This window comes from Fundulus heteroclitus, chromosome 24 (genome assembly GCF_011125445.2).
Source record: "Fundulus heteroclitus isolate FHET01 chromosome 24, MU-UCD_Fhet_4.1, whole genome shotgun sequence".
Classification (NCBI taxonomy): Eukaryota; Metazoa; Chordata; class Actinopteri; order Cyprinodontiformes; family Fundulidae; genus Fundulus; species Fundulus heteroclitus.
The window spans coordinates 10,112,951-10,135,222 of record NC_046384.1 but is presented as its reverse complement, the minus strand read 5'-3'; the positions used below and the strand labels follow the sequence as shown (position 1 = coordinate 10,135,222).

Below are 22,272 nucleotides of genomic sequence, written 5' to 3'. Positions count from 1 at the left end.
ATGGCAGACGAACAAGAGCTCCTTCTGGCAGAGGTTCGTAGGTATAGACATCTTTATGATCAATTTGTTGATCACCGTGTTAACAAGTCCTGGAGAGAAATTGTCGCCTCCCTTGAAAGGGAGGAGGCTTTAAAATGATATGAGATAAAGATATGAGATGTTTGACGCTTTGGATGACGTCTCATAACCTAACCCTGCTTTAAACGTCTCAACATCGTCAGCGCTGTTCTTTCTGCTGGGTTCCTTTGCATTCATGATGCGGGTTGTCATCTAATCTAACCTCTGAGGCCAGAAACAGGACAGCTGGACTTATACCGACAAATGGCACAGACGTGGAATAGTACGGGTTGCAATGCGTTGTATTTAGAAATATCAGGCTAAAGGTGGTCTGGATAAACATATATATATATATATTAGTTAAAGAAAATCAAACTAATCTAACAAAATTAAAGGTATGCGTGGTAATGTGAAAAACAACCTGGGTAATGAGGATACTTTTGCAAGGCACCATATTTATCCTAATTAGTCAAACAATCAGCCTGGTTTGGTCAATTTTCAGCTACTCTTCACTTACTGTGCCTTTAACCTTGACCACCTAACATCTACTGTTCTCTCTCTCTTTAGAGACAGTCGCTTTTTTTCTCTCTGCTCCGGTTCTGCCCCCCGCCTGTCCATGTTTTGACCAGTGCCTGATTACCATTTCCGAGCCAGCCTGACCCCTGTAGTAATTCTGATTGCCTGCCTGGAAGCCGGACCTGATCTGCTCCTCGACCATCGCCTCTGTTCGCACCTGGATTGTCTGCCTGTGTACCTAACCCTTGCCCGCCTTCTAATCCTAGTCTGCTTCTGAGTTGTCAGTTTCCCGGATCTTGGGTGGACCTGTCTCCTGGAGTCCCCAGTCAGGACTGCTACCGAAGCTCTGTCTCCCTTCTGGATTATTCCCCTCGGTCTGGGTCTGTTCCTCGTCAGCTCATCCTGCCCGTCTCCCCTCTGGACATTCTCGAAGACTTTGTTTGTTTTTACCTCAACCCTCACTTGTTCTCTTAATAAACTTCCTGAACGTTTCTCCTGTTTTGGGCTGAATATCGGGTTCAGTTTCATAATCATTACATCCCCTATCAAAAAACTCCCCTGGATGTTAGGGCGAGAGAGCTCAGAACTGTCCCCCACTCCCTCCTCCCCCGCGGACATCTGTGGAGGCGTTCTCCTCTGTGGAGGAGAACTGTGGTGCCGGTTGATAACAACTTTCACCCAAACACACACACATAACTGATGCCCACATAAACATACGAACTTCATGCGACTAGTCTCCCTGCATAACCCCCTGCATAAATGTCTCATCATATGTGCTTTGCTTGTGCAAGGTTTTTTGTTATCTCAAACTGTATCCTGTGTTTAATATGTCTTTTGTCTCCCTCCCCAAACGTGGCTCCTATCTTTCCACAGGGTTAAAGGCAGCGCCCTATGAAAACCGCGTCAGGCGGGGTCCTCGACAGCAAGGCCTCAGTCAATCGTTCCCTTGAAATGTTTGTGACGTATGTGATGGATGGTTGTACTGGAACTGTAATTTCCCTCTGGGATTATTAAAGTATTTCGGATTCTGAACAAAAACCAAGGATTCATGTTCAGTTTAAAAAAACAAGAGCAACAGACAGACTTGTGTACGCAGAGGGAACCCAGAGGGAATTCCAAGCACATGTGTGCTTGGAATCTAGATGGATGTTTTTGTTGGTTTATGCAAACCGAGCAGGCAAAGACCAGCTGTGCAGTCCACCCCGTTGACAGATTTATTTGCTCAATTCTTGATATCAATGTTCTCATTTATGTAGCAGGAGGGGACACTGTTTTGTAGAGTATGAGTATTGTGCCTATGATCATGACAAACACCTGGTTGTGCTCAAAAGTTCTATCAGCTAAGTTAACGAGGAAAACATCTGCTCTCCAACAGACTATAAGAATTGTATAGGTGCTCAGTTTTCTACTGTAGGAACATTCGATCGGTTCTAAGTAGTTGATTTAACCTTTAGCGAAATGGTCTAAAGCATTTATTAGAGTACCAGATATTGGACTTCACCAGCCAATAATAAAGAATTTGGTCACACTGAAAGCTTAAAGGATATTTTATAATTAAAATACTGACTAGACTTCCTGCTCATGCTTAACTTGATCTATATCAAGACATGTGTTTCTACTATGAAGCATGGCGACTTATGCATCATGACAAATTTTCTAATACTTATGGTACCGGGTCTATTTATTGGAAACTAGGGATCGTGGGACGGTTTGAATTCATCAAAAAAAAAAAAAAACTGATACCACTTTCCAATAAGTCTCCCTTTAGAGGCTTATAAATGGTTTGTATATATGTTATTAAATAATATATAAACACTATAAATAATTAACTGTTATTATGCCTTAATAAAGGGCAAGGAAAAGACAAAAACTGGCTGGTTTCTTGCCAAATGGTGAGCCAAATCTATGTTTGTCTAAAACGTTTCAACTTCTACACATTTCATGTAGAGCTGCTATAATAAACATTTCAGTTCAAAGTAAAACCTTGCGAGCTCGGTAAGCATTTGTAAACATAATTCTGTACCATGTAGTATTCCAGTTTATGTCATAGTGCTGGAACTTGCTCAACGGAGGAGAAGAGAGACTTAGCTCGGGTGGGGAGGACAGCACAGGGAATTGTGGGATGCCGTCTGCAAGAACTGGCCTCAGTTTATGATCCATGAGTCCAGAGAAGAGCCAGACGCATTGCAATAAATCCCACCCACCGTGGCTATGGACTGTTTGCCCCCCTTTCATCAGGGAAACATTTCAGGAACATCAAATCCAACACGAACAGACTTGGAGAACGCTTCTTCGTAAAAGCTGTAAAGGCTATTGTCTGAGAATGCATGTTTTTTGCTCACTCTTCACCATCAGGAAGGTTTCGTTGTGCAGTTCTTCATAATAAGGTTTAAGAATATTGCATATCAACTATCTGGAAGGTTTCATATTTAAATAGGACTGACTTTCACAAATCGGTGTGAATCCGAGCGGACACTAAACACTGTTTTGTTTTGCATGCTTTAATCTCTTAAAAAAAACTGTACACATTGTTTGTTTATTGCTTATTGATTATTGTGTGTACCCTAAGCCCGAGTATGTCCTAGAAATAACTTTCACCAAGGTAACACGCAGTGACAATAAACGATTCTTGATTTTTGATGGCAAACACATTATAATAAAGCTCCCTTTGATGGCTGTGGATGTTTATAATACAATGATAAAGTAGAATATTACACGGTAGAGAAATATGTTTACAAATTGATCTTGCAATGTTGTACTGAAATATTTAGTATAGCAACTCTAGATGAAATATATAGAAGTTGAAACATTTTAGCCAAATATAGATTTGGCTAAAATGTTTATCGATTCTTTATCGCCCTTTATTAGTGTATAATAAACCATTAATCATTTATAAAGTGTTGCAGATTAAATTATAATATGTCTACAAACCATTTATAAGCCTCTATAAAGGAATCCTTATTGAAAAGCCATTTTTCAAAGCAAGACAACAATCCATAAAAGCTGGACCTGCAGGATTACAATGTTGGAGCGGTCCAATTGAAAACTTTGGGCCGACTGAGGATGCAAGGAATGCGGTGTGCTTTTGAGATTAAGGCTGGGAAGAACCATCAACTGAGTTGACCTGCATTGCACAGTTATATCACTGCTAATTTAATCTCCAGGACAATTTATTTAGAGCTGCAAGAAGACACACAACATGTACGCTATCTGCTTGGTTCAAAATCTCTGAATCCAGCGAACCAGCAGTAGCTATTCTGCAAAACTTGTACGCTGACACTGGTGAACATTTATTTTAATCCCATTATTTAGGTCAAAGTATCAGATTATGTTGTGAGTTTTTGGCCTCTAAGGTCTTTAAACAACAGGAGTATGATAAAACTAGCAACACTGCAGTAGTCAAAACTTAGAGGGTGCCTAAAATCACTACATTTCCATCACTAATTCTTCGCTAGCTACAATATCGCATCAAATGGATCCACTCAAACCCTGACCTTCATTCATGGCTGGACATCGAACAATCTGATTGCAAAGACATATTAATCAGAGGCCTTCCATTCATCAGTAAGACAATCAGACATCAGTGCAAATGAATTACCCCTCAACGGGCATTAAATGGAAAGAAAATGGCACCGCACACCTCCAGCAGCATTCCCACAGCTCATTGACATATACAACATTGACAGGAAACAATTTCTCCAATATATGCCACCTAAACAGTCCATTAAAGCAAACAAAAGCATCAATAACACTCCCTTAGTAAAATCATCACTGCTGGACAGCATGGATGAAATTGCCGTATCAAAAAAAAAAAAAAAAAAAATGGTATAATCTTAAATCCTCTAACGACAACACCCAAATCACCGAATGGGAAAAAGACCTCAACATCCACACAGATAATCAATTTTGGAACAAAGTCTGCAATAACGTTTTTACTGCATCCAACAAGGTAAACACAAGACTAAATCATCCTCTCACCACCCCACATCCAGACTCTGTCCACCAGCACAGAGCTTCTGGAAAGAAATTACCAAACTATCCTCATTCTTTGGCCAAAACATCCCCATACGCCTGTTTACCTGGCGCTCTGGGTTAGCCTCGTGAGACCATCCTGATCTCGCGAGCTTTCAAGGTTTCACTTGCAGATCAGTCTGGCTACTTTCCGTTAAAGAAAATTTGGAGCCGTTCACCAAACGAACGTCCAATCAGCGTTGGCTTTGAGGCGGGTTGAGGTGTGACGCAACGAGAAGCGCGACAGTTCAGTCTAAAGAACATGGCGGCTTCAGCCGATGAAACTAGCGTTAGCGGGGCTATCGAGCAAGTTTTATCGGAATTACAGAGTATTTCTTTGCTGAGCTAACGAGCCTTTACCTGCAGCAGCAAGAGTAGCTTGGCTTGTGGTTGTGTTTTCGTCGTCGCTCGTAACAGAGTTGACGAGTACGTCATATGCTTTGTTGATCTGATTGGTTTATTTGGCCCGTCTATCACCAACATAGGCCAATCAGCTAACCAGTATTTTCGCCCCTTCCCAAAATTACTTCAACGGAAGGTTTCCAGATGGATATGCGGAGCAAATCTATCTTGCGGAGTCAGGTTAGCTCTGGGTAGGGCTGGACCATAATTCAGTAACGATATATATCGATGATAGAAAAAAAAAGGGTCAATAAAAAGTTCAATAGAAGAAAAACTTTCATTCCTTATGCATTCTAGCCATGTAGTTTAATATCACAGTCATTACATCCTCCCAACCAATCACAACGCAGACCCAGGAACCAAGCTCCGCCCCACTTCCAAGAGTTCAGAGAGCACGCGTTCTTTTTTAAAAACTTGTAGTTTTGGTAAAAAGTAAGCAACAGCATAAAATGACCAGGGCTGCACTTAAAATATATGTTTTGAATTTGTTGATAATTATCGCAATCGATCAATTTTTGATTGAGTGATTTGATGATTTCTATTTTATCGATATGCTTTTTTTCTATATCGTCCAGCAGTAGCTCGAGGGATCCAAAGTTCTCACTTCTGCTGGTCACCCTGATTAGAGGTTCGCAAAAAAAGCAATAGCTTACAGAGATTGAGAGCTTTTTTGGGGGTTACTTCCTGATAATCAGCTGGTGCCCACACTCGGTGATACCAACTTTGTTAATAATTGCCTAGTTATTCATGGTCTAAAATAGATACCAGTATGGGACGGGGCTCCGATCCAGCACTAAAATGGTGGTATCGGTATCGGCGAGTACCAACAAATAGGGCACGATACCATTTTGATGTTTGTATGTCACTTGAACGCAGCCTTCTCTCTCCCGACTAGTATTATACATGTTATATAAGTTCATGAAAGTTGCACTATTTTGGCATTTGAGAGCCAAAACTCTGGGTTTAAAAGAGATTATTAAATTATTAATGTAATTTTACTGTCTTACTGTTGCACTACTATTAGACATGTTATAATTTCACGAGTGTTGTACTATTTTGGGCCTTTGAGAGCCAAAAGCTTATTCAACTATTGTCACCCATTCCAGGTAGGCAATAAAAAGTTCTACTACCCTAAGTAGTATGCAGTTCTTCATATATATAAACACACATCAATTTCAAACAGATGGTATCGGTTAGGGCTGAACAATTAATCGCATTTTCAATATAATCGTGATTTAAAAAAAAAAACAATTTCCAAATCGCAGAGGTCTGCAATTTTTGGCTATGTAACAATTAGGGAATTAGGTGTCGGTAAAACGTTTAAAGTGGGTTTGCCTCCACATGGAAGGGAAGACAGTTGCAGCAGTGAGATAATCTAATTTTATTACTTGTTTTAGAGTTTATATAATCATACATAGCATTAAGTACAGGTCAATCAGTTTAATACATAGACTTGCTTGTTGGCTGGACTTTGCACTTTATGTTCAACAAGGATTGATGTCCAATTAAATTAAAAACTGTTCTCTTGAATAATATTCTGATCAATAGAAACATTAAAAGTTCATGTTTAAAATAGTCCTTGTTTACAAACATCTTTATTTAGAGGCCATTTTTGTTGCTTGTGGTTAATGCAGAGAAAAGTCAAAATTGAAATTTTGATTGAAATATATTGTAGGCAGAACGCAATCATTACTGCTCTGAGTTTAGATGCTGCGGATCTTTTAGCAACTAATCCACATGGCGAGGAAACAAATTGATTTGTTGTTTGTATAAATTTTAAAACACATGATAAATTAAACTGGAAAAAAAAAAATCGCAATAAATCACAATATTAAGAAAAAAAATCGCAATTAGATTATTTTCCAAAATCGTTCAGCCCTAGTATCGGTATCGGCCAACACGGCACAGCCAGGTATCGGGTATCGGGGCCAAAAAATGTAATCGCCGCAACACTAGTCTAAAAAAGTCAAAAGGAAATTAGCGACTCACCGTTGACGACCACGGCTATGTCCACAAAGTTGATCTCGCCGCGCGCCTCCACGCTGGCCTCGCAGCGGTAGACGCCCTCGTCCGCCTTGGTCACCTGGCGGATCTGCAGGTTGTTGTTCGGCAGCACCTGGAACCGGCCTTGGCGTGTCGGGTGGAAAGAGGCACAGAAACAAAAGAGCAAAAGCGTAAGACGGAGCGGGGGAACATAAAATTGCCATCTCCACTCCTCTGCAGTCCGCCTGTCAGTCTCGACCGCAGCTCATTTACCTGATAAAGTCCGCGCAGATAAAAAACGCTCGCGCAGCTGCAGCACAGCACTGCCGGGGCCGGCGTGAGATTGGACGGCACTGCGGAGGCCTCTATCTCCTTTCCCCAGCAAAGATATTTATATCCCCGCATCACAATTAGAGGGAAATGATTAAGGAAGAGGGAAAAACGCTTCCTCTGGATGTTTCATCACGGTAGTGTCGCAGAAGATTTGAATTTCAATTAAAAAACGTGACAGATTCAAAGATTCAAAGGGTCACTCTTTCCAATCAGTGCTTGGACACTTTTTTTTTTTTCCCCCCTTGAAAGGAGGGAATAGAGAGTGGCAAATGAAGGAGGAGGGGGGAGATGAAATAATGAGTCGTATGCGCTCGTTCGCACTACATTACTGATTTTACAGGAGAGGAAATGACTAGAAATGAATTTCTCCTGTGAGTGCTCCTCTCCCCTCCGTCTTCCTTTTCTTTGCAAATTAAGTCGACCATTCTCCTGATATTTAACACTGTTAAAACTAAAAAGGGTTGGATTACCAGGGAGAGCTCTATAAACGGTATAAATCATCTTGCTTAAAGGGAACAGAGGAGGATTGACAATGAGACTGTGAAATCTTCCATGGAGAATTGGCAGCACAGGATAAAAAAAACAAAAAAAACAGCCATTTCTTCGCTGTTTTTATGTATTTTCTGTGTTTTGCTGCTGTGCTTTTAATCTCAAGGGAAGCAGCGTCTTTGAATGTCACCCATCCAGCAGCTCCATAATCCATCCTCTCACAGGCTTGTTAACATGGTCTCCGTCCAAATTAGATGCCTCCTCCAGTGGGTTTCTATTCATAGATTTTTATATCCTTGTCTCATTGTGAATCCAACACAAAGGGAGGGAAAAGCATTTCCTAGAGAACTGTGTTTTTGGCACATTATCAGGCCTTTTCAATAAGATATAACAGGATCGGAGCTCATGAGCGTTTCTTCGCTCAATATTCAAGAGCGTTTGGCACATTCAGATTCAGCTCCTGTGAGAATGTCTCTTCTTACAACTTTTATCATCCAAATTACTAGAATAACCAGAAACGGCTGCAAAGCCGCGCTGTAATGTTACGGTGCTCTGTCATTTTCGCGGTTATCTGCTTTACCCACGCCGCCAAATCTAAATTTTAAAGTGCTGAAAAATGACAGCCTTTTCCTCTGCAGGACTCTACATTTCTCGAAAGGTTACTCTTCCACTGTGAGGCCAAATGGTTATGACCCTTTAAAATGTCTAAAACTGTTTACTTACATCGCTGAATAATTTCAAAGTAACACTAGTGGCAGAAAGGCAGAATGCGGCTTTACTTTGTCCGGTTGGTCTATTTCATCAAAACACAATTTATTATAATTTGGTGCCAGTAAACTTAAAATATGTAGCTTATTAGTCCTGAAGAAACCATAATTTCTTTTCAAAATACATTAAAGCAAAGGTCCGGTTCCCCCGGCACCAACAAAGTAATGTTGTGTTTGCTGTGAAGCTCCATGACTGTGACCAGCTATAAACTGGGGAGACAAAGTAAGGTCCAGGACAGAAGAGCAACATCTTCAGGTCAAAATTCAGCCGTTGACACTCATCTACAGGCCAACGGTCACTCTTTTAGGGATGAAGATGTTTAGATTAGATTAGATTCAACTCTACTGTCATTACACAGGTACAGGTACAAGGCAACAAAATGCAGTTTAGGTCTAACCAGAAGTGCAATAGCAGCAAGTGCAGGATAAACAATGGTTCCATATTTACAGGACATGGATATGTAATGAATTAATATAGAGATGTATACTATTATAAACAGAATTTTACTGATAGATTTGTCCTATGAGTATAATATATAGATAACTAGTATTGTGAACTAAATTTACAGCCCGATATGTACCGAATATAATATACAGGTGAATATTATTATGAGTAGAGTTTTACAGATATGTACAATAGCATAATAAAGAGATGATTGTTATTATAGTAGAGTTTACATGTACTATGAATATATGTACAGATGGCTATTACTATAGGCAGAATTATGAACATGGTATACTGGTAGCTATTACTATAAAATGAATAAATAGAGTTTGGACAGCAGCTATTTAAATTAAAGTGCAGTGGAAGGTAATTGCATATTATGTTTGCATCCTGGATAGAGAGCATCGTTGGTTTGAAAGGGGAGTAAAATTAGCCATTTTTGTGAAGAGAAACGAGGGAGCAAGTCTCTGGATTTAGTCGTCCTCCTTTTACAAAGCTGGTACTGCAAGCATGACTCCCCTAGGAACAATACGCGACCATCAGAGCACCAACGCTCGGTTGGTAGGCTGATGGTCCTCTTTTGCATGGGAACAAGTTTTCATTTCCTCTATTAAACTTGTTGATCAACTATGCGAAGGTAGAGCTTATAAGGCTGCGTTCTTCTGTCGGAGAAGAGACGAGGACCTACTTGACTACTTGACTGTCTTCCTCTGTGGTTTTTTGGGGGGAAATTTAAGGAAATTCAATGCCACAGTGTTTTTTTATTCTGAATGAAGCCAGATGCAGGTAAACACGCGACATGATCGGGTTGAGTTTGTGCCCATAGACGAACGATGTGTTCGGATTAGTTTTTCTTTTTCAATTTGAACACATTTCAATATGATCAAGGCGCATTTACAAACAGCTGTTGTCATTTTTTAATCAAACGCGTTTGTTTTGGGATTCTAAAAAGAAGTTTGAACAGTTAAATTACTCCTTATAGATATATAAATTAGTTTTACCACCTGAGCCAGTGAATAAAGTTAAATAAAATTCCACTATTTAGCAGGAGTGGAAGGAGACGATCCCTAACACCAATTATGGTAATGTGGACGAGTGACAGCGGCGTTAACGATCTACTGTCTGTGGCAGAAATCCTGAGAAAACACTAAAAGAGATGAGAGTTAATGTAATGCGTTACCTTTCCAACTGTTGCGACTCTATTTTAGCCTGTTAGCATTTAATTAATTAAAGACAGCAGCATTCAGTCACACTTTCCCACCACTGATCGTTAAAAATGCATCAACAAAAATACATAAATATTTAAAGCTTCCACTGACTGCGAAGGAGCCAGTGTGAGTTATTAAATGAAGAGCTGAAGGCGACAGGCTGCAACATTTTACAAAAAGAAATTAAGTTAACTTTCATTTCCTCTGATGCCTGTTGTTAGCAGATACAGACTGTGCGCAGCATTTTAAATTATGCTTGCTCACAAATTATGGGAAAACCAATAGCGTTTTTCTTTTGCTTACACAATAATGTCACTTGGGGGATGAAACCAATTTTGATGTGACCTTAAATTTCCAAAGGTATCATTTAATAAACAGAACAATGTTTTGATGGCATCCCTCACTTTGTGGGTAGCTGCAACCAGAAACGGTCAAACTGAACAGGGACAGAGACAGTCCAAGGCAGACAGGAAGTGGTGATAACTCACTGTGGCGCTCCTCTGTGATCTCTTTGTCCTGGTAGTACCAAACAACCACCGGCACCGGCGAACTGATGACGTCGCACACCACCTCCGCCGTCTCCCCGTGCCGAAACTCCTGCGGCGACTGAATGTCCCGGAACATCAGCTTCTCTGCCAAGTCAAACAAGACACAAATTTAACAGCTTTTCTTTCCCAGGGCTGAAAATTTGCTGCACTTTGAGACCAAAGTTAAGGTTATAAAGTCGAAAAAGTTTTTCTAGGTTTAGTAGCGATTATTGGAAGCTTTAACCTGTCTGTCTGTCTGTGGTGTAGCAGGCTAAGTCCAGGTCTTGGTTACAGGGGGACCTTGGATATTTAATATCAACCTTATCAATACTGGAAAAATTGAATATAAAAAGAAAAACTGAAGAAAAGACCTTTTAATTTGGTTAAATGGTAAAAAAAAATCAGTTTTGTTTGAGTTTAAAGTATCAGATCAGGAGGAAATGATGTGCACATCATTACTTTTGCTGATCCAAAATGCTGCAGCAAGAGTTCTGATGAAAATCAACAAGAGGGATCATGTTTCTCCAATTTTAGCTTCCCTTCATTGGCTTCCTGTTAAATCAAGAATAGAATTTAAATTCTCCTTCTAACGTATAAAGCCTTTAATAATAAAGCTCCATCATATATCAGAGCTCTGATTACCCCGTATGTTCCTAACAGAGCACTTCGCTCTCAGACTGCAGGTCTGCTGGTGGTTCCTAGAGTCTCTAAAAGTAGAATGGGAGGCAGATCCTTTAGTTATTAGGCTCCTCTCCTGTGGAACCAACTCCCAGTTTTAGACACCCCGTCTACTTTTAAGACTAATCTTAAAACTTTCCTTTTTGACAAAGCTTATAGTTAGAGTGGCTCATGTTACCCTGAGCTACCTCTATAGTTATGCTGCTATAGGCTTAGGCTATTGGAGGACATCAGGATCTAATTTTCTCACTCTACTGAGTTCTACTATTCTCCAGTTTGCATTGCTTGTTGTCATTTCAGCTTTTAACTTTTTGGTCTGTCATTTTCCTCTTCATATAAGGTACACCTGGTCTGGCGTTCTGTTAGCTGTGACATCATCCAGGGAGACAGATCATCCACTATTACCATATAATGTAGAAAGTACTCCTGGATCAATGTGTGCCTCTGTGTTTCTGTGTCTCTGCTCTGTCTTTTCTGACCCCCAGGGTTTGACAAAAATATGAGAACATCGGTAATGAATTCAAGCTGAAGCAGAATAAGACTGCAACATTATAATGAACCAAAGCATTCTCGTAAATCCACCAAAACTGTCTGAGAATCCTGAGAATCCAGGAGACCTGGGCCTAGTCAAAGCCCATAAGCAATTAAGATTCTGTGAAATGATTCAAAATGGGATGAACATGCAAAAAAAAAAAAAACACTCAAAGATCTTACACCTACAAAACAGATTTACGTTTATATATATTCTTTACTGAGTAAAACAGAGTCAATTTGGGTGTTTACCTGCAATTAAATCACTTTCTTTAAGAAAAATATATATAAACAAAATAAACAGATAAAGTTCTCAATAGCAAACTGAACATTGAATGATATTCCACCTTTTTATTTTTTCAATGTATCGATTCAGCCTCTGATATAAAACTATTTAAGAAGTGACATAAACACAAATAAAAGCCTAGTCAAAGTCAAACTCATCAGACAGATGTGAGACTGGTAGAAGCAACAAGAAGCATCTCATTGGTGTTATTCCCTATTTCCATGTTCTGCTTCAGTACATGTTTTATATATATATATATACACAGAGTATATATATATATATATATATATACACACAGATAACCTTAAATTCACAGTTTTTTTTTGTTTGCACAGATACAATTGAGCAAAAACAGGCGGTTTTGTTCCGCTCCAGAGGAGCTTCCTGCTCAACACCACGAGATCCTCCTTCAGGCCTCATCAGCGCCTCCGATGTGAGCCAAAGATAGCTCCGCCGGCGCCCCAACCACACGCTATCACCTGCGTGTCGTATTATGAAGGCGTGAATAAATCAGCGACAGCTCTCCCATCAGTCCCCTCCGCTAGCGAGCCTCCAGCATTAGCATTTGGGCTGTGTGATTTATACCAGGTGGCTCCCTAAAATGAGCTTTCGCTCCCCGACTGCATCCTCCGCTTGTGGACGTGTCTGGAATCTCACCGTCTTCATTAACTTCAAGGATGCCTTCGCATGTTTCTGTCACTCACTCCGCTCTCATCATCCTCCCCCCCAGCATCAGTTGTGCTCAGCTTGTTTCCAAAAACCAGCTCATCTCCTCCTCCCCCCTCCTCCTGTAAAGTTTGAATACTTCTGCTGTCAGTTATTTACTCTGTTTGTATCCATTTCCTGCTTCCTTTGTAGTCACGTTGCTCGACAAGAGAATCAGTAAGGGAAACATCCTCTCTGGAGGAACACTATGCTGCACACTTGACATTGGCAAATTGAGAAAATACTCAGCACAGCAGAGTTTCTGCTCTCTTGTTCGCAGGCACACGCCGAAGTTAACCACCCTATATGAGCCAATTTCCCCCGGTCCAATCTCAGCTGGGATCCACATCTGTTCCAGTCATGATGGCTTTGGAAAATTTGCTTACCAAGCACTTTTAGAAAAAAAAAAAAAAAAAGAAATGACAGAAAGCGCCTAAGCTATAATGTATTATGAGAATGTAAATTTTTGCTATTTTATTAGAGGTTTTTACACCATCAGGGCTTCTAGTGACGGACCAGACCTGCTACTAGAGTCAAATAATATGTCAAAGAAAAATATAAACACTGTTTTAAACAAGTGAGCCTTTAACCCCTTTACAGAGGGACGTCTGAAGCTACAAATTATAATGAATACAAATAATTTACTGTATTTCCATCTGCTTTAAATCTCGTTCTCCATCAATAGGGTTTAATATAATGCCCCCCTGCCATCGGCTTCCACTCTTATATGTGAAGACTGTTGTGTTTATGGGACTTTATGACCTTTCTTCTGGAATCAGAGCCAGCTGTTCTGGCACCTGATTGGTCCACGGCGGTGCCGACCGTCTCCGCTGCTCCAGAGTCCAGTGGCGGCCTGCTTTACACCACCTTGGATGCAGCTGCTACGCCCCCCCTCATTAAGCTCGCTGCACATTGTACTCGAGTCACTCTGGACATCAAATGAAGTTTGGAGATCTGTAAACACTGACTCCTCAGAAATTGATGACACAATGGACCCACTCTGTTTCTTTCCAAGGCCTATCCCCATTCTTGACTACTTCCACCCTGTTATAACACCTCCAACAGTTTAATGTGGAATATTTAGCAGTGAGGACATTTCCACATCTGGACTTATTGAACATCTTTTCACGTTACCAGTAACGAGGCGGCCTGTTAGTTTCTCCTGTCTCATTTACTACGCCCCGCCACGCCCAGTTCAGAGATTTGGCAGCGAAGGAAGAAAACAATTATCAGAGACAAAACACTTATAATACGCATATATTTATTACAATTGGAATTCCAAAAGGGAGACAAAGACTTAAAACGTTACCATAAAGCTTCATTTAGTATATTAGCATCTGTCTGCCCAAAAAAACTAAACGATCTATTATAGACTTTAGACAGCTTTATTTGTCATTTTGTATGCACAAAGTGCGCACAGAACGAAATTTCGTTTGCATACAGCTTGAAAAATCAAAGTAAATTGCACTAAAATTTCACAATAAAGATGCAGCAGCGATTTATGTAAACAATTGAAATGTAGACAATGTAAACAATGCAGGGGAAATTGACAGTGTGCTATTTACGGTATCCAGGAGAGTATTAGATAGATAGATAGATAGATAGATAGATAGATAGATAGATAGATAGATAGATAGATAGATAGATAGATAGATAGATAGATAGATAGATAGATAGATATCTTTATTGTAATTTTGTATGCACAAAGTGCGTACAGAACGAAATTTCGTTTGCATACAGCTTGAAAATAATTACTCTAGAAATCACTCTAAAAATCACAGTATATTATTAAAACCGTGTAATATACGAATGTGGTCCAGAGTCCATTTGTGGCTTCAGCAGTTCAGCAGTCTGAAGCATATGTTGGCGGTTGGCTTCTCATGGAGTAACTCGGGGGTGATGTCCACGCACAAAGTCTCCAGGCGCCCATCTTCTCACAAGCGTCAACTCAGGAACTAACTTTTAATTAATAGCCCAGGTGGGTTTTTTTTAGGAGTTAACCGAGATAAACATTAAAAGCCATAAAAAAGCTTTCAAACCGTATTGAAAGGTCTCCCATAAAGGCCCATTCATACCCTACGTTTGGCCTACACGTCCGTATTTCTGTCCGTTGACTCCTTCATACCTCCGTCCGTTGAGGTGCGCAATAACCAATATTTCCTCTAGGTGGCAGTGTTGGGCGCCAATGATTCGTCACTGATCAAACATGGAGACGGTCCAATACGTGATTTTGTTGTATTTGCTCCGTAAGTAAATTTTTGTTTGTCCCTGTGACCCGGACACAACACATCATATGTGTGGGTAGTTGAGGACAAGCTCCGCAAGTCATTCCTCGAATCCCGCCATTGTTTAAAGCCCAGATTTACAACCTTCTTCGTGATTTTGTTGACATTTTGTACTACAAACTCAATAGCGTCCCCACCGTTTCCTGTAGTATTGCTCCGTATTGATCCGTTTCGTCCGTAATCGTAAGCTCCCAATTTTCGGGTCAGAAATACGGACGAAATCGACGGTTAGAACGTATGAAACACTCCACACGTATCCGTCTTTTACGTGAGGTATGAATGGGCCTTAAGACCTCCCATGCTGCTTTGTGCCTGGTATCTACAAGAGCTTGAATGAATGTATTACTCTGGAGTGGGTCTGCAAACCTCCCCCTCAGTAGACTCCAAGCCACACTTAGTGATTACAAAGTAACTTTTTGTGCTTCACGAAAAATACATGTTTGACACAATTATTATTATTAAATATTTCCATAACACCGGCACAGCTGCTACATTTTATACCCAATGCGAACACAAGCGGCGAATGAAATCAACATTCTGGACGGGTGACCCAGAAGCATTTCGGGGGCGTTGTACTCTTAGCAGTAGCCAGCTTGGGTGGAAAAGCCAGCAGCAGCTGACGGGGATGTCAGCGCTTTAACCCAGAGGTCAGGATGTTCTGTCCAACATGCTGCAAACCGAGGAAGCCTTCGCCGGCTCCGGCTGCGCGCAGGTAGGACGGCGGGCCTCCGAGTTCTTCATTCACATTCTGCTCATGAAACTTACACCGCGGGGGCAGCGATGCGGCGCGGCGTGGCGCGGCGCTCGGTTGCCACGGAAACAACAGAGCTGGTTACGTGGCGAACGAGGCCACGGCTGAGCGGCGGCAGGTGGGATCCAGGCTCTGCTAACGCCTTCGGTAGGAGAGGAAGGAGGGGACAGCAGCACAGCAGGTGAGGATATCCAGAGAGAAGACGTCTAAAGGATTGTGTCTGCTTCCTGGGGTTTAATCCCTGTACTTTTGACGTTTCTTCTAATTAAACCCGGTGTCATCTCCTGATCGTGCGGCGAGGTATTTAGTCAGTCACATCACAGGGCTCACTCGGCTGCTTTGTAATTCTACTGTGCAGAAATCCTGCTCTTTATTGTTAATTCAGTCCGCATCGCCGCTGCTCCGGCTTTGAGCAGGAAGGAGCGTGTTCTTTTTTTCATTCCCCCTTTTTCATCTGAAGTCAGGTCATTTCAAGGATGTAACGGCTCATATGTTATTTATTCAGCTCCATATCATATAAAATTTTGCACTTTATTTACCTAGCCTGGAGACGGGCTTAAAGAATCATAAATCCATTCATTAGTTATGCTGCGCTGGCCTTCTAGTGGCTTCAGAAATCAACACTATGGAAGCCCAGAGGTGCCAAACTATAATAAATACTGCCGCATCACAATAAATTAGCATGTCACTGGGAAACTAATTTATTTCAGTACTTCAAGTCAACCACACTTAAAAAAGGGGAATAATTAAGTGACACTTATTAAATAATATATGAATTTATTATACATTGTCAACATACAGACTTATGTCCGTATTTATTTATGCAAAGGCATCCATGCTCCAGTGTACCATGAAAGACATTAATAATCAGAGTGTACTTATAGGTAGACAGTTATATCAGACTGCTTGACCACTTTTGACTAATTATCCCTATAGGGCATCTCTAGCCCCACCCACTGACTTTGATTTTAATATGTGAGACTGGGAGATGAGATAAAATTATTTTACACACACATTATATATATATATATATATATATATATATATATATATATAGAGAGAGAGAGAGAGAGAGAGAGAGAGAGAGAGAGAGAGAGAGAGAGAGAGAGAGAGATTGCTCTTCAGTGCTTTCATACAAAGCACTGGAGAGCTACAACGAGACAAAAGACTAATTGAAACAGTACTGATAAAACAGATAAAACAACAGAAGGTAAAATGAGGTACATTGAGCAGGTTAGCATAAACAAGTGGGTCTTTAACTTTAAAAATGGTAATAGAACCTACCTGTCTGTCATATATCTATATATACACACACACTGTAGTCATTTCTGTTTTGATTTTTCAATTTTGACAAATGAAAAACACTAGAGCAGGGGTCACCAACATGGTGCCAGCAGGCACCAGGTAGACCCCAAGGAACATTTGTGGTGCCCTCAAGCCTGTTAAAAAAAATAGCACAACCCTCCAGTGAGCTGCATTTAAAATGCTGTTTGATTTAGTTGCTCTTCTTTTTAATCATACTTCTATTGAACTACAATTAAAAAAGGCAAAAGCATTGAAAAAAAAATTATATTATGTAAAGTTAATGTGAACGTGGACTCTTGTAGTTCAAACGTCAGTACAGGTAGCCCTTCGTATGACAGTACCGATGAAGTAGCTCTCAGTTTCAAAAAGGTTGGTGACCCCTGCACTAGAGTAACCATCTATTGGTTCAGGTTTATACTAAATTGTGGCATTCTTTGCCCTCCATACTTTTTCTGCCTCTCGTGCAGTTTTAGGCATGAAGTTAAAATACCTGAGGTACAAACAGCTGGATTTTACTGTATAAAGCGTACCTCCTTGTCTGTGTTACACAAGTTTTGCATATCTGCGCCTTGCTTAAGAGCAAAACCAGGCAGGAAGTGGTTTAGCCTCATTATGTGTTCAAGGACACATAAAAAAGGAGCAAAGGGCAGGTAATTTCCCAGTTGACGGTAGGACAGAGTCAGTGACGGGACAGTGTGTAGCGATCCAGCCTCACAACGTTAATGGGTCACAGAGGCAGGTTAGACAAAGTGGCGGGTTTCCCATTAAGCCTGGCAGGATCCGGCTCCCAGAGGCATTTCTAGCTGCTATCACACTTTAACCACGAACAGAGATTCACACCAGCTTAAAGTACACGTGGACCTCGAGCGCAGGAGCATGCGGTAGATGCAGATGGGAATATGAATCAGCTCCCTGTGATCAAAGCCTAATTCTGAAGCTTTATTCTCCTCATGTCTGACTCTCCCCAGGAGGCCAACGCGGAGCATCTGCAGGTTACTTGCGAAGCGAGGTTGCATGGTAACAGGCAAAAAACTTACGGTAGATCTCCAGCACCACCGACGCCTCCTCTGTGTGACCGCTGGCGTCGGTGGCCTGGCAGCGGTAGATCCCCGCGTCCTCGATGATGGCGTTGTAGATGATGAGTCGGGAGCGGGACCCCTCTGTCTGGATCATCATCCGTTTGGAGCCTGTGATGCGCTCGCCCAGGGGGCTAAACCACTCCAGCCTCACGGGCTCACCGATAGCTGCAGGCAGCGAGAAAGACAGACAGAGAAAGATGATTATCAACACGTAAAAACTGCTGAGTACATAACCCACTAGGTTACTTGCTCTCTTTTTAGTCCACACATTTCATGCACTCCAATTGATCCTAGTCATCAAACAGTCAAGCTGGTCAAAAAGTTTTCCATCTAGCGAATCTGCAAAAAAATTATTTACTGGTTTCAGGCTCCAGACACGGGTTGGTGCAGTGAAGAGGCAAAGCTCTGTAATCTGTCAACACTTCCTGCACTGTTAACAACAAAACTCCCATCACGGTTTTCCTCAAGTCCGGTAGTGCGTTCAACATTAAGATAACACTTTTCCTACTTTCACAGATCTGGCCGACAAACACTCTATTCCTAAATCCATTTTTTTCCCCGATATCTTCAGATCCGCCACTTCATTAAAATGTATAACCCAGGGGTGTAAAACTCATTTCTATGTGGGGCCACTTTGGCGTCATGAAGTCATAAAAAGGGCCGGTTGCACGTGTATAGACGATACTTTTCATTTCATAATTTCATTCCAGTTCACATAGAAGTATAAAACATGCACAGTACCATGAAAGTAGCAACCTTAGGCCCAGTTTATACAGTTTATCTGCAAAAAAAAGTTGATATTGGGGTGAGTTACACTTACAGGAGGCACCATTTTAGCCACTTTATTCACTTTAAAAGGATATATGCCTCTACTTTATGACATGATATGCCTTTTTTTTGGCTCTTGAGGGCCGGATAATCTACCTTGACGGGCCGGATTTGGCCCGCGGGCCTTGAGTTTGACACCTGTGGTATAACCCATCATTTCCTCAATTACCTGAGGATTGAAAAGTGGATGTTAAACTAAAGACCCCCATAACTTTAAAGGGCCAAATCTCGAATTTATATAACTCAATTATGTCATTTAGTAGCTTATCAACAGGCAACACCAAGACAAAATGGGAAGAAGAATTGGGGACAGTCATTTCAGAAGAGATGTGGGTTAGAGCTCTTAACCTTGTGAATGGGACTACTTCTTGTGTACGTCTCAACCTGATTCAGTTTGAAATTCTCCACCGTACTCACTATAGTAAAGTCAGACTTGCTAAAATATATCCTTATCCAGACTTAGCTCATATTTTCTGGTCGTACTCTAAGCTGGAAGAGTTTTGGAAATCAATATTTAGGATTTTGAACGTTGCGTTTGGCCTACATCTAAAACCTAGTTCTTTAATGGCTATTTTTGGGGTTGATGCAGGGATTTCTAGCAAGGCAAATGTTATTGCTTTTGGAACTCTGATCGCTCGAAGGATAATACTTTTAGAATGGAAATCCCAATTTCCACCTAAGGCATCAATGTGGCTTTCCGATATGATGATGTTGCTAAAAATTGAAAAAGTGAAATACTTTCTGAAAGGATCGACCAAAATTTTTTATAAAGTATGGGGCCCTTTATTGGGTTATTTTGATAAACTTGTAACTCTCCCTTCTCACTAGTAAACAAGTCCCAATGTAGAGTGTTTCCGTTTTGGGATAGTAACCCCCCCCCCCCTTTTATTAATCCTCCCAATTTGAATTTTTTCTTTTCTTTGCCGGCACAGGGACAGTTGGGGTTGAATGAGGTTTATAAAAATATAAAAATGTTGAATTGCTGTGTGGTTCTTGTTATATTGTACACGGTCAAAGGAATTGTAACCACTGCTTAACACTACAATCTGAATGGCATTGTACATCTGTTTTAACAACAATAAAAATATGTTTAAAAAAAAAAAGTTTTCCATCTAGGGAAAACCGGCAGATTGCATCCGGTCGCAGACTTGCAGGACTGTCGCTGGCAATGTATCATGGACTTTGCAGCAATCCCTCCTGCTGAGCCCAAATACAGAGGCAGTGGATGGGAAATTTTTGTTGTCAAACCTTCCAAATGTTTGCTCAGGCGTCCTCTTGTATTGACAAGAACTCTACATCTAACACGCTATGCTCTGTACAGACTGATTTGTTTCAGTTTCCTTCCAAAATGCTTCACTGTCCTTCAGTGGAACTTGCTACGCCCAGATTATTTGAAAATTTCCTTAAAGCCTTTCCATTAATCTGAAGCAATGATTGCTTCTTCAAGGTCATTGCTGACGTCTTGCTGCCTTGGGATTGTGCTAACACACATTTGTGAAGCAGGAACAAGTCAGCAGAGCACAAACAGAGACGAGTGAGAGACCTTCAGTTTCTGAGAAAACAGTGATTTTCGCTTTATCGCAAAATATGCTAATCGCTGTTATGAAGAAACCCCTCAGAGCTGTGAATGACTGTGTCGAATGTTTTAAAAAGGTAAACTTTGCTTTTAAAATCCCTTTAAAATTGTTCCTGGTTTTTAGAATGAATAGAAATGTTTTATTTCTATTATAGAAAAGAAATACACCAACTAAAACACATGTTTTCAGTTTGTATAAGAGGCTGTCACCTGATATTACCCAGAATGCCTGGCATATAAAAGAGAAGTGGGAACTGGAGTTATAAATCCAGATAACGTGTGGAAAGATTCCCATAGAGTGATTAATAGTCAGTTATTGAAAGACTTTGATTGGAAATTAAAAGTTAGGTATTTTTACATCGCTCATCTTTCTAGTTTTGCATGTTGTTGGAGAAAATGTGAGCAAATGGGAGACTTTACACACATATTCTGGGATTGGAGAGATTTCAAGATGGAGTTTGAGAAAATTGGGGGGATCGAGGTTCCATTAAAGTCTCTGTTTTAGTTATTGGGGGTTATGTCAAAGCAGGATTTTAATGCAAATCAAAGATATATTATACATATTTCATTACTAGTTGCAAAAAAAAAGAAGAAAAGAGAAACTAATTACAGCGAATTGGAAAGATTTGAAAGCCCCAATAATAATAGAAGGGAAACAGAATGAATCATGTGTATATAATGGAAAAATCCTGAGCTCTTTCAGCAAAGGTGGTGTAATATTGAAATATATTTAACAATTTGATAAAGCGGTGTCAGAAAACTGTTTATTAAGACAATTTTTTGTTTCTTTAAAAGCTGTACAGCTATATGAACTGTGTTTCTTTTCCCTTTTTCTGTAATTTCTGTGTTTTTATTGTATACAATGAATGTAGAGAATTTTCATCTCCAACAATATAAAAAGTTTAAATAAATATATATATTTTTTCCTGGTTTTTGTCAGATTCGTGTGCTTTCACAAGCAGCAAACTGCGCAAACTTCTGCTTTTACAGAGGCGATCACGTCGATGCTGATGAGTTATTTAAGTGCATTCGGTTGGCTTGACCTGCCTGCTCCGCTCCCTTTTTAAATATGGAAGCAGCAAAGGATTTAGTTTGACAGTGACAGCTTCTTGATGCATCAAACCATTAAACTGAAAGATGGGAGTGCTTTCTGTTGAGTCCCGGCGTACGTCTGCTCAGATCAAAAGCCAACTCGCACCCTGGCGTCCTCGCATGCCCTGTGAAGCAGGAACTGGTGTAGCTACTTAAGGACACGGCGGAGCCATCTGCAAGCAGCAGGTGCCCCTCATCTGGAAGGTCTGTTGATAAAAGAGGGGGCCTGTTATCTGGCTTATCAATCGGCCGAGGAGAAAAGGAGGAAATGGGAGAAACGGGAACAAAAAAGTTGGCAGATTCCTGCAAAAAACTAGGAAAATACTATTTCCTAGCAGTAAAAGAGGCTTGCAAATTAAAGAGAAGATGCCCTTGGGAAAAAGCGAGACGTGAGTTACATGGACTACGATGGTGATTA

The 22,272-nt window shown here is 40.7% G+C and overlaps 1 protein-coding gene across 2 annotated transcripts in view; it reads right to left on the bottom strand.

The window, feature by feature from the left end:
• LOC105918815 (neural cell adhesion molecule 2) overlaps positions 1-22,272 on the bottom strand; it is a 708,733-nt gene that overhangs the window by 127,197 nt on the left and 559,264 nt on the right. For both annotated transcript variants that reach the window (XM_036128219.1, XM_036128218.1), the window contains exons 3-5: positions 18,317-18,523; positions 10,700-10,843; positions 6,976-7,113 (exon numbers count right to left, since the gene is read on the bottom strand). In XM_036128219.1, coding sequence (XP_035984112.1) covers positions 6,976-7,113; positions 10,700-10,843; positions 18,317-18,523 — 489 coding nt within the window. The remainder of the gene's footprint in view (positions 1-6,975; positions 7,114-10,699; positions 10,844-18,316; positions 18,524-22,272) is intronic.